The sequence below is a fragment of the Amblyomma mixtum genome, chromosome 9 (assembly GCF_055824585.1).
Source record: "Amblyomma mixtum isolate Tamu chromosome 9, ASM5582458v1, whole genome shotgun sequence".
Lineage (NCBI taxonomy): Eukaryota > Metazoa > Arthropoda > Arachnida > Ixodida > Ixodidae > Amblyomma > Amblyomma mixtum.
The window spans coordinates 102,633,533-102,646,409 of NC_143020.1; the positions used below are offsets into that span (position 1 = coordinate 102,633,533).

General features: G+C 48.0%; 1 protein-coding gene and 1 non-coding gene across 2 annotated transcripts in view; both read left to right on the forward strand.

Annotated features, from left to right (window-relative positions):
- LOC149330413 (uncharacterized) overlaps positions 1–12,877 on the forward strand; it is a 117,621-nt gene that overhangs the window by 77,234 nt on the left and 27,510 nt on the right. The window contains exon 2 of the mRNA XM_089560957.1: positions 7,107–7,314. Within this exon, the coding sequence (XP_089417083.1) occupies positions 7,150–7,314 (165 nt within the window). The 5' untranslated portion in view covers positions 7,107–7,149. The remainder of the gene's footprint in view (positions 1–7,106; positions 7,315–12,877) is intronic.
- Positions 7,545–7,618, forward strand: TRNAT-GGU (transfer RNA threonine (anticodon GGU)). Its single transcript has one exon. It is a non-coding gene; the product is annotated as a tRNA-Thr (tRNA).

Consider the following 12,877-nt stretch of genomic DNA (forward strand, 5'->3'; position numbering starts at 1 on the left):
AGCGATTATGGGAAATGAAAGAGATCATCTCAAAAGTGGCTTTAATCGAAGGATAATGATGTGAGAATGCGGCGCAAATATTTTCGCGCCGATTGGATCATTAGTTAGTTAATTAGAAGGAAGGAAGGAAGGAAGGAAGGAAGGGAAAACTTTACACTAATGGTTTTTCCTGCGGTTTGGGGGCATCTTCAGAGACGTCTTGGTTCTACCCCCAGGAGCCTTCTCTGTCGAAGTCGTCCGCCTCTCTTTCCTTACCACGGGAAAAACGACCATTTTTCACATGTCTCAGACAAATTTTTTTTTTTAGAAAAAGTGTGATAGATAAAATTATATAAAATGCATAACAATAATTCAGATAGAATGCGCTTTATAATGAAATTTATTTGAATACATATTCTGCTTGAAATGCTGTGAAAAAAAAATCAGTAAACACAAAAAGTAAAAAAGAAGAAAAGTTTTGTCTTTATATGACAATAACTTTCCAAACACTTGTACTAAAAAAATTCTAGAAAATACAAAACAATTCAAATTCTTTCTAAAACATGGCATTAAAGTTTGCAAATTATAACTTGAATACTTTTTGAGCTAGAATTTTTTTTCTTTATGCCTCTTGAAAAGGCTCGTTTGAGAGTGCCCTTTATATGATTTTTACAGTCCAACAAAAAAAAATTGGAAGTGTAATGTTATGCGCCAAACGAAAGCTTGGTAAGTGTGGTTTAAAAAATACAAATCAAAACTTATTTAATTTACGTCAAAAATTCAAAAAAAAAATATAAAACACAACAAGTATAGATGTGATATTGTGATATATAGTATGCGATAAGTATAGCTGTGATGTAGCTGCAGAATCGAAATCCGACGTTACAACATCTTCGTCCGAGTCACTGCTGCTCGGAGGATCTTGAAAATCAGCTGCAGAGGCTGGAGAACCACGTGCAGCGGGACTCTTCCGAGCGCGCGAAGCGCCCGACCTCGACGCGACGCCATCCTCACCGCGTATTATGTCGCAATAAGCCTATGCTCCAAGGGCACTTCAAAAAAGCACGACTGGCGGGGAAATTACGAACTAGGCCGAAAATGGATCTAACCGTCTGAACAACAAACCAGATGCGCCCGCACAAGCGCACAGGAAAAAGAAAGCGAAACTATCAGGCCAACGTTCCGGGATTGGTTTGCGCAGTTACATCGTCTGAACCAAAATCCGACAATGCAACAACGTCACCAGAGACTCTACTACTCGTAGCATAGATAATAATTGCAGCCAACGCAGTAGAATTGCGCGCAGCAAGGTTTTTCTGAGCGCGCGCCGTCTGCGCGCCCGACGCCATGCACGGAGCGTCCGCGCCGTACCCTCCGCTTCAAGGGCGTTTCAAAAATTCGCGCGTCGTGGGAAAATTGCTCTCTACGCAGAAACCGAAACTGTAGTCTCTGGAGAACAACTTAGATGGCGCCACATCACCGTAACGGCTACAATGAGGAGCTTCGGTTCGCACAAACAGACCGGAACGAGGAATCTGAACGCACAGGCGAGCGTTCTGGGCTCTCGTTGCCCAGTTTGGGCTTCAAAACAATACCTGACGATACAGCATCGTCGTCAGGGTCCGTGCTAATCGATACATCAAAAATATGTGGTGCAAACGCAGCGGAATTGAGTGGAACGGGGTTTTTTCGAGCGAGCGCCATTCCCGATGATGACGGCTTGTTCGGAGCGCCCGACGCCGCACACCCAACTTCAAGCGCGTCTCAAAAATTGCCGCTTTTTGGCAAAAATATAAACTAAACAGGAAGTTGAAGTTTAATGTGTGAACAACAAACTGAATGACTCAGCAAGTCCGTAGCGGCCGCGGTCGCGCTGCCATAGCGCTCCGAATTTTTCGATCACCGGTGATCGAAGCACAGTGGCGTGGTAACGAAAGAGCTAATCAGTGGTCGGTTGCCCTCAGTCCAGGGCTCCGCTGGCCACTGCCGCCCGTTGAGTTCGCTGCACCAGACCTTGTTGGTCTTCACAGCGGTCGCTGGACAGCAGAGTCTCCCACTGCTCCGCACTCGGGTTTTGTATTTTGGGGACCACGTGTATGTTTTGACAGGCCCATGCGATGTGGTATAGAGTAGGTTTTTCGTCGCACCAGGGACATTTGTCCGTGTATATCGTAGAGTGCATTTTGATTAGTATATGTAGGTTTGGGAAAGAGCCTGTTTGTAATTGTCTCCAAGTGACAGCTTCCTCTCTGCTGAGAGATTTGTGCGGTGGGGGATATCGCATTCTTCTGCCTCTATAGTTTTGTAGTATGGCCGAATATTCCCTGGGTGCTGGCGCGAGTTCGGCGGTCTCGTCGGATGCTCGGAAAGTAATGTATCCTCGAGCTATCCTGTCGGCCTCTTCGTTCCCTGCCACCCCCGTGTGCCCCGGTACCCACACAATTTTGTGTGGGATCTTGTCGTTTTGTTCTTCCTGGTTTTTAATTCTGTCGCTCGCTGCGAGGAGTATACGGAGCGCGTGACGACCTATCCTGCCATTCATGTAATTTCGGCAGCCTGTTTGAGAGTCCGTGAGTATTGACAAAAAGTGAACAAAAGAGCGTAGTCGGGCCGGGAGTGGCGTGAAATTTTAATCGCCGCAAGTGCGTGCCATGTGACGTACTACGTGATCGGCCCACGTGGCCGGAAAGGTAGGCGGAACCGACGCGCGCGCGAAATTTGAATGAAGCGTGGTGGAATTGGACGAATTGCACAGATTCCCTCAGTCAGGTGATTACGCAATCGATGAGCGATCGATACGTGATCGGTGATTGATAAGTGATCGATGAGTAACTGATAAGTGATCGATAAGCCAATTAAATTGTGTGTGCGATATAAAAAGAGGCATCATCATCAAAGAGGCAATTAGGAGCAATGAGAGGCGTCAATGCTTTTGCATTACTCCAATGGGGTTTCCGCAGTGCACTCTAAACGTTTCTTTTTTATTCTGAATAGAGATGAAATCGAAATTCTTGATTGGCAGTTGCGACAGGTCGCTGCTTATTCGGGACGTATATTCGGAAGGCTGCTTCCATCGTAATAATTCGGCTGAAAGCTTTGCCCGTTTGTTTAGTGGAACGCCGTCTCAGTTTCATCTGTTTCCCGTAGTGGGTAAAAATCAGACAATGAGAGCATAAAAACAGTACTCCAAAAGTGCTCAATCATAATACTAATAATAATATTGTTACCTTTAATAACACAGTAGAAATTCATAACGAAACGGTTTATAACGAAATAATCAATATCACGAATTAATTACGACTGCCCTTGGAAGCTCAGTGAACATGGGCTATAACGAAGTAATTACCGGGCCTCTTCAACTTCGTTATAACGGGGTTCAGCTGTATTAGCTTATGTTAAGTGTTACCGCCTGGGTAGGCGCATTAGTCTCGATGCTGTGCCTACAGCGCGTGTGCACGTGTAGTGCTGGAAGCGAGGCAGCCAGAGCAGTCTGCCTCATTTCCGCAGGCAGCAGCAGCTGCGCGTGACGAGAACACGACTAAACGAAGCTAAATTTGCTCGGCGAAACGGGATTGCAGGGAGGGTGAAGGCACGACGCGTCGCAGGCACACTGACATACTGTGAAACACGCGGCGTTCCTGTTCTTTCCGTCAGGGCAGGGGTTTGGCTTTGCTTTCGTAAGTCGGGTGCTGTGCGATGGCATTGCGCATCGTAGAGTGTAATCCGGATCTCTCCACTCTGCCTTCTTTCACTCCCTCCTTTCAACCCGTAAATTGGTTTTTGAGAAAAGGAAATGGCGCAGTATCTGTCTCGCATATCTCGGTGTACACCTGAACCGCACCGTAAGGGAAGGGAGGAAGGTGGGAGTGAAAGAGAGTATTCAACCAACACCCTCTAAATAATTTTAATTCAACCCGTCTCTCACGGCACGCTGTGTCAGGCTGTGTACGCCAAGAAGTGAGTTGGTTGGTTTATAGGGATTTAACGTCCCAACGCGACTCAGGCTATGAGAGACGCCGTAGTGAAGGGCTCCGGAAATTTCGACCACCTGGGGGGTCAGTGGCGCTCGTCTACCGAGCCGGAGTACCTGGGTTTCAGTACGAATGCGGCGGCTGCGTTGCGATTGAGGCGGAACGCATAAAGGCGCCCTTGTGCTGTGCGATGTCAGTGCACGTTAAAGGCCCCCGGTCGTCGAAATTATTCCGGAGCCCTCCACTAGCCTAAGCAGCACAGGTAATTGGCCCATGGAAATGGGTGGCCTCACTCTGGTGCTTCGTAGGCCCGGCCTTTGCGAATACATTTCAAATATTGGGCGGATTAGGTGTGCTGGTTAGGCTAGTGGAGGGCTCCGGAATAATTCCTTCCTTTCTTCTCTCACTCCCTCCTTCCTCCTTTCTCTTACGGCGCGGTTCAGGTGTCCACTGAGATATGCGAGACAGATATCGCTCCATTTCCTTTCCTCAAAAAAAAAAATCCAATTTTTCCCTGATGTACGGCTTCTCTCTTCTTTTTTTCTTTCTTTCCCACTTTCGCCCCTTCCCTCACACCGTGGTTAAGGTGCCCACCTAGAAATCACAGTTGCTGCCTTTTTCTTTTTTTCCTCAAAAGAATTTGGGAACATTTCGTGCTTTTGTTGGCTAAAGTGGTCAGTTTTAATGGACCTTGCATAAAGGGATGATGCTGCAAGGCCTTACTTTGAAGAAAACGCGCTGAAAATTGCTTGAGCGAAAAGGTTCAGCTGTGGATCGTTACCAAAAAAACCCGGGTAACCGCCATCGTGTACAGGGCCTGCATGAGTAGGGCCGTTTGCTGGTGGTTTGTCCCATGTTTTTTCCAACGCTCAAGCATTGGTTTTGGCTAAACACTCTTCATGCCCAAGTAAACTGGCTGATTGCGGACAGAAGTGGATTGCCTAGGTTAGCAAACCTTCCGACGAGACTTGTCCGCCATAGCTCAATTAAAAAAAAAAGCAATTTCAACCTGCCAAGCCATAGTGAGGGAGAGTAACTTTACGTTTTCCGTGGACGTTAGGTTAAATTATACAGGAAGGAAACGCACGGTAACTGACTCAAAGGGGGCGAAACGCAGTCAACAAATGATCGAAACCTGTGCCGCGTCTGTGGCCGCGTCTCGCTCGCCGACGGCGTAGGAAAGCGATCGCACCGCCCTGTCGTGGAACCTGTCGGAGGTTGGCAGTTTCGTAGCTTCCGCTGCAGTCGAGAGATGGCAGCACCTGTGCCGTCGTTGTTCGGAGACAATAGGGGGAGGGGAAAAAAAAAAGAAGCCTCGCTCCCTCCACTCTTAGCTCAAGCGTTCATGAATGAAGAGGGAGAAAGTGGGTGCGTTTTTTTTTTTTTTTTCAGTGTTTTACAATCCACTCCCCGGCGCCCAAGCGCAACTTTTTTTGCGGAGACATACATGGATGGCTTCGGAGGCTGCTATTACAATGTTGCGTCGCTACACTTCGGTATCATTTGTCTTACGGCCACATATAATGGCCCTCCTTACCACAATATTTTCTGTTTTGCTGTCTGTCGTAATAATTGTTTGTTTGTTTGTTTGTTTGTTTGTTTGTTTGTTTGTTTGTTTGTTTGTTGAGGATATCCGTACCCTTAGGTTCGTCCAATGCTGAAAAACAAATAACAAGGTGCAGACCACGGTGGAAGGTGCAGACTTCAAGACTGGTTGCCCTTTTCTGCAGTGGAGAATTAATTGATAGCGATATTGAATTTTTCATTGTTTCTCAACTAGACTGAGAGGACGTACAGACGCTCAAATCTTTCACTATGTTGCACGAGCGGCGACTATTAAGTGCGTCAGCGCCGTTCAACGTAGCCTAGTTGCAAACAGGCCCATGCTCGATCATGCACCTGTTTGCAAGGATTGTTTTTGTTCTTTTTTTTTTGTGAGCATGCGCTTAGCCTCAACCTGTTTGCAACTCGTCTCTGTCATACGGCGCTGATGCACAGAGAAGCATTGCCACTGACCCAAACTAGTTATGGCTTTGGGCGCCTGTGCATTGTTTTACTGCGCATATGCGCTGCTCGCTGTCTGTGAAATGTGGCAGTCGGAACGCTGCTGTCAGCACCCAGAGGAACTATAGCTCCACCCAGGAGAATAAATTTTGAGAGGTGCATAGTCCTACCCGCGTTTACACGGTAACCAATAACAATGTTAATAATCTATGCTGGCCGTGTGCCGCAGTGACCGCGTATACCGCGAACGGCTAGTGCCGGCTATGTACCGCGAACGGCTAGTGTCAGGAATGTGCTGCCATCTGCGGTCATACTTCTCATGTTGATGTGGACCCGGAGATCATTGGTTAGCACGCACGGAGGCCATCAGTACGCGTTAGATACGGCTGATCGCGGTCACATGCTCTTCAGCTTGGAAGAAGTGCGGAAGGTCCGGTACGTTTTAGAAATTGGGGGTTATCGGTAAGGGGGGGGGGGGGGGGGGGGAGGGCACGTGCCTCTCCCTCACACCCGGACCGCGCTGTTAGTGAAGGAGTGAAGGAAAGGGTAAAATGAAAGTCGCGGTGTAGTGGATGATTTCAGATTAACCGTGATCATACTTGTGGATCGTAAGTATTAGAGCCTATAACACGGGTTTGAAATAAGTTGAACCTCGTTATAACGAAGCTGAAGGAGCGCGTCTATTACTTCGTTATAGCCGTAGCTTCGTTATAGCCCATGCTGACTGATCGTGCAAGGGGAGTCGTCATTCCTCCGTTATATCCTTTATTTCTTTAACCTGTTTCGATATAACGAATTTGGAAAGGTCCGGCTATTCGTTATAGCCCGTGTTTACCGAACTTCCAAGGGGTCTTCATTCCTTCGTTATATCCATTATTTCGATGTAACCCGTTTCGTTATAACGAAATTGAATGGGCCCGGCTGTTACTTTGTTATAGCCCTCGCTTCGTTATAGCCCGTGCTGACCGACCTTCCAATGGAAGGGGAGTCGTCATTTCTTCGTTATATCCATTACTTCGTTATAACGAGGTTGACCAGCATATATATGCTGGTCAGCCCTCACCAAAGGGCCTATAAGGTACTCAGAATAAATTAACGAATATCGATTGCTTCATATTCAATATTTTCCATTCTCTCTGCTTGTCTTTGCAGTGAGTGAGTGAAGGCTCGCGGAAATCGCGCGGCTGTCATCGCCATGGGCCAGAAAATGGGCAAGCAGCGGTCGGCAGACATCACGCCGGCCCCTAAGGACAAGGTGAAGCGACGCAAGAGCAAGCGCGAGGCCAACGGCGACACTCAGGGCACCATCACGCCCACGGGGGACGGGGTGGTCGCCACGGCCGTCCAGAAGACCGTACAGGTGAGGCATACCGTGCACCCCGCTGCTTCGGCCCGGAGACCACAGTGACTTGCGCATGCATGTAGCTGTTTGCTGTGCGGGCATCCTTGGAACTCGACCATGTCCATGGTGGTCAAATGTTTAGACAGCTTTCTCAGAAACTTCGTAGTTAAGGAAAAATTCGTCCTGGTCCGGGGTTCGAATCCGGGACCACCGCTTCAATTCGCTCTCGGCCTACCATAAGCTTGCCGTCCCGGTTAGCTCAGTTGGTAGAGCGACTGCTCCGGTGAAGCGGTGGTCCCGGGTTCGAACCCCGGACCAGGATGAATTTTTCTTTAACTACGAAGTTTCTGAGAAAGCTGTATAGCGGGTGGATGTCAATAAGTAATTACTCCCTTATTACCATGTCTATCTCGTCAATTTGGAACCCGCTTAATTCGAACGGACAGTTTTTGAGGCGAAAGCCTTTATAGCCTCATGACTCGCCGGCGTGTGCGTCCGCAGAAGTTGTCCCTCCCTAGCTGTCAAACTGATGACGCCGTCAACATGGCGTAGTAGGTCGTAACACGAAATTAATTAATTAAAAAAATAACCAAATAATTAATAAAACTGATGACGTGATGATCGAAGGCATTTGAAAGTCTCGCATGATCTTTGCGATGCTTCGTCGAGAATCGAATGACATTCCAGCCGAAGGCCGTTTAAGGACATCGTGCAGATGCGCGAGAGTGCGAGTTGAATGACATCTGGTTCAAAGGCGTATGAAGCCTCTTGTAGCGCGGGCATTAAACTGTCATTAATATCGGTACTGTATTATTGCCGATGTCAATAACCATAGCACTGCTGTTTCGTGCCTTGCCGCTTCCGTGTTCAGGGCAACGCTTTACAGTGTTTGTTTTACGCTACAGCGTGTACAGCTCGCGGTCGATAAGCCGTCGGCATCGTTGTAGTAGCTATCAGCACCGCACGTCGGAAAAAATCGTATCATGCCAACCGTTTGCCGCAGAATGTTCCGGATGGTGTAATACGATTCATCGTTTCGTACAGCATCAACTTACTAGTTAAGCTAGAGCCTAGCATGCGGCAGGAATTCGAACCGGCGACCTATAATCGGCGGCTCCGGGTACCCACCGAGACATGTGAGATAGTTACTGCGTCATTTCCGTTCCTCAAATCCAATTTTCATTCCCGTCATTACAGCACCTCTTTTTTCTTCTTTATTGCGCTCGGCTGCTGACCCGAAAGATTCGGGTTCGTTCCCGGCCGTGGCGGTCGAATTTCGATGGAGGCGAAATTCTAGAGGCCCGTCTACTGTGCGATGTCAGTGCACGTTAGAGAACCCCAGGTGGTCGAAATTTCCGGAGCCCTTCACTACGGCGTCCCTCACAGCCTGAGTCGCCTTGGGACGTTAAACCCCCACAAACGTAAACCTAAAGGTGTAATCTTTAAATGGGTAATTACACTCGTGTTACTTTGACGGGCTAATTAAGACGCGAGGGTAACAGCAAAAATGTTCGCTTCGAGGACCATCATGATCATCCATCATCGCCGATCGTCGACATCGTCATCGCTGGCGGCTCGCCAGATCGAAATGCATTGAGGCGGACAGATTGAGCGGGAGCAGATCGGACTGCGGGCTTGGTCTTTTCATGCCCAACGAGCCTTCATGCTTGAAGGGCAACTGCGTAGGTTTTAGAAATCGACGAGCTCAAAAGGGTCGAATGTGCGAAACTTCCTGGTAAATCATGCGAAGTCGTTTTGGGCTAGCATTTGAAATGGTTACGTAATCGCCTATTAAAATCGCGACAGCCTTCAAGCTTCTCCACACGATCGCCTGTTTTGAATGAAAAAAAAAGCAACGCCATCGAAGGGACGTCCCGCCGAACGTTGTATGGCAGCATCCAAAGAGGCACGGCAGCTTGTGGCTGACGGCAGTGGTAATTTGAAATCATACCTTCTGTGACGTCACACTGAATTTCCCCGCATTCCTCCGGTGCTTTGAGGAGAAGCGTAAATTCAATCGTCGATTATGTCACTATTTTAAATGCTGGTGCAAAAAAACTTGGCATGCTTTACCTACAGCCTATATGGATTTGAATCTTTGAATATCGCGAAATTGTCAAAAAGTGGTGCAGAGGCCCTTTAAGCGCGCTGGTCGCCAGGCGAGGTCGGAACGAGAAACGCGATACGCCCGTCCTTTAGCGGCCGACCGTTCGGGACCAGTGCCAGCTCCGAAATGCCCCTTTCGCCCGCATTTTGCCCTGCACTGTACTTATTTTCTTTCGCGACCGGGCTCCCCGGGAGGTGAAATAACGTTCGCATCGGTCGGTCGGTCGCGGAGTCTTTTGCTTTTTCGGAGATTTTAAAGGGTACAATTTGGCGAAAAGGGAGTTTTAACGGAGTCTTGAGGGAATTTTAAGAACCGAAATGGTCTCACTTTTTCCAGTTTTGACGGAGCTGCTGCAGGGAGAAAGGGCCCTGAAATAGGGAATTTTGGGGTCTAATTGAGGGAATTTTGAGGGTTGGAATCACTGGCCAGGGTGCGTGGCTCTCTTGATGAAGTTTCCATATACCGTACTTTAAAATGTTTGTAAGTGAAGGTCTCACCTCGCAATTACTTTGCACGCAAGTGATCATTCTTCTGAGTCGATGGATGTGATGCACTTAAAAGGGTAGCTGAGTACAGGGTGGCGGGGTTGTTGTTAGTGCTGTTACGACCCATCTTGAGACCCGAGATGAAACGGAGGGAGATTCAACGTAGCGGCAATTTTGACGGGTCGTTTGACTTCAACTTGACCCCACGATGACCTCACAGAAAAGGGCGACTTTCTGGGAAGTGGCCGATGAGGCTCTTCCCACACTCGGCTCTGCGAAAACGACCTCCCCTTCGAGAAGCAACCGACGACAGGAGAAGAAAGGGTGTCCCTCGTCTTAAAAAAAACCCGGAACGAATCAGAGGAAGCCTGCGCAGCTGCGGCTGTGACATCAACAGGACACAATGCTATAGGAATGCGGACTTAGCATCTTCCTCGCCAGTTCCCACGTGCGGGCTCTCAACAGGTGTCTTGGCGGCCAGCTGCGTCTGTGAAGTGTGGTGGCGATCTTTTGTGCCACGATGAGTTACCGCCTAGTGAGGGGGCTCAACAGGTCTTCGATGGCGGTGCTAGTGCCGATCTTTTGTGTCGCGATGGATTGTCGCCTGGTGAAAGGGCGGAGCCTTGGGCTATATAACCTGCGACCAAAGTGGGCACGAACGCTCTGGACCTTAGGTAATAGGTTCATCCAGTGTGGCTCTGAACCTTGGGAATAGGTTCATCCATTGGCTCTGGGCCCCGGGTAAAAGGCTCATCCAGTCATTCGACGTCATGAACTCTTAAATTTTGATTCCTTGTTCTTCTTTTTGTAAATAAGTGTCTCAGTTTCTTGACATTAAATCTGCTTGTTTTTGTAATTCCCCAACCTGCGAAGTTCAGACGTTCCTCATCTCAGACACGCTACCTCGAGCCGCAACAGTGCAAACTGCGTACCCGGGTTCAGTTGCGAACATGTTCATTTCATTAGTCTTCGGGCACTTGGTCAGACGTGAATTTAACACCGGTTGATATGCACCTCCGAAAATCCTTTGCGTAAAAACGTGATTGAAGCTACTTGCTCACTATAGTTAAATTGTGTCCAGTTCAGTGGCAATCACTCTTGTTTGATTCGTGCCATATAGTACAGCCATTCGTGAGGTGTCGGACAGCGCTTGTGTTGCCAGGCTAGGAACGGATTTGGGGGGCGTGATTGTCCAGCCTCTCTCTCACATTTGCGATCTTAAGTGCGTTGACAGGCCGCACAGATGAGTGATGCAACGACAGCTCAACGTGATGTGTTCATCGCACTGACTTTGTTCAATAATGGCCTTGGCACACAAAGAGGCTGCTTTTTTCTTTTTTTCTCGGCATTCTCAGCTGTTGCGATAGACGTTTCTTCGTGAATTATTCGCTAGAGCTCTGATAAATTATCGGAGCTTGTTCGAGGACCACTTAACAATGCGTAGAATGTTTGCTGACGTGTGGGCTTGCACGATTACAGCTGAAAAAGAGGACGTTTTTACTCTGTAGGAAACCGAACAATTTCAGGTTTTACGCCATGAATTTTGGTGTACACCTTAAAGCAAATCTCGTAATTCGCGCTGTCCTGGAGTGTCTTTTAAACCGCCATATTCTGCTAGTTAAACATCTCTGAACTCGATTTTGCAGTTCCGAAGGCAGGTTTCCTCAGGGCACGTATTTATGAACTTGTCATCGTCATCATAAGCCTGACTACGTCCACTGCAGGGCAAAGGCCTCTCCCATGTCCCTCCAATTAACCCTGTTCTTTGCCAGCTGTTATGGACTTGCAATCCGAAATTTAAAAAAAAAAAGCGCATTTGGAATGATTCATGTGTGAATGCGCCTTGAAGACTTGAATCTTATTGCGACCTCTGGATTGGTGCGTCAAACTTTCGCGATCCATGAGGCTTGTAAAAAAAAAAAAAGAAAGAGGCCGCTCTGGATGTGGCGATTACGAATCGAGAATCGGTCCCCGCGGAGTCTTAATAAGGAAGTAATTACTCATTAACACCCAACAAAGCATAGCCAGAAGTCTATGCAGCTTTCACAGAAACCTCATACTTGTAGAAAAATTCAACCAGGCTGGAGGTTTAGGGTCAAGTTGAGGAGTTATACTGACCTTCACCCTAGAATCGCTCCGTAGTCCAGTCGTGCTTTGCCTTGCGGTCGCTTTAGCGGGCGCTGGTAAACAGTGGACGTAAGTATGCTGTTTGAAAGAGTAATGCTTGTTACGACTTCTGTGCTTCCAGGGTTAAGGTTTAACTGCGCCGTGAGCGCGATGAAATCTGCCATCTCGAATCTCGGCATTAAGGTTCATCGACGTAAGAGCTGCGTTCTTTTGCAAATGTGCGTCGTTTGGCGTTGGGGCACGTTCGGACGTGTGTCCTGTTATTTTTTTTTCTTGGTGGCTGGTGGGAAAGCAGTCCTCCAAGGGTTCAGAAACCTTCTTATTTCTGTTGTTCCTTTGGGTACTGTGTTCTTCGCCAAGCTGCCTTCCGGGCAGTGCGCCAAAGCTGTTCGACAGCTGTTCTGGGTTATGCAACGGTGCGAGCCACTTCTCGGACGCTCTTCAGCTGGCAGAGAGCAGGAGGGGGTATATGGTAACGCTGTTAAAGATCCCAAAGGACCGACGCTTGCAACCCTTTTAGTCGTTTATGACTTGGAGGTTACATTTAAAGCCAGAAAGGTACAGAAAGTGCGGCGGAGGTTATTTCGGTGTCAAGGTGCAACCGTTACTCCCTTACGAGAGTGAAACTGTTTCAGGGTGTAACCGTTACTCCCTTACGGGAGTAATTGCAGAGGACCGCGCGCCTCAATTGGTCTCAGCAAAGAGTAAACTTTCGTCGCATGGACTAATATAGGTGCACTTTGTCCAATTCGAACCGTTTTTTCTCATTATTATTATTAATTATTAAATGTTCTTCCCCCAATGACGTTCCTCGTAGCGTAGAGATGTTTCTGGGGTGCGAAGGCAGACAATCAAAGGCTAT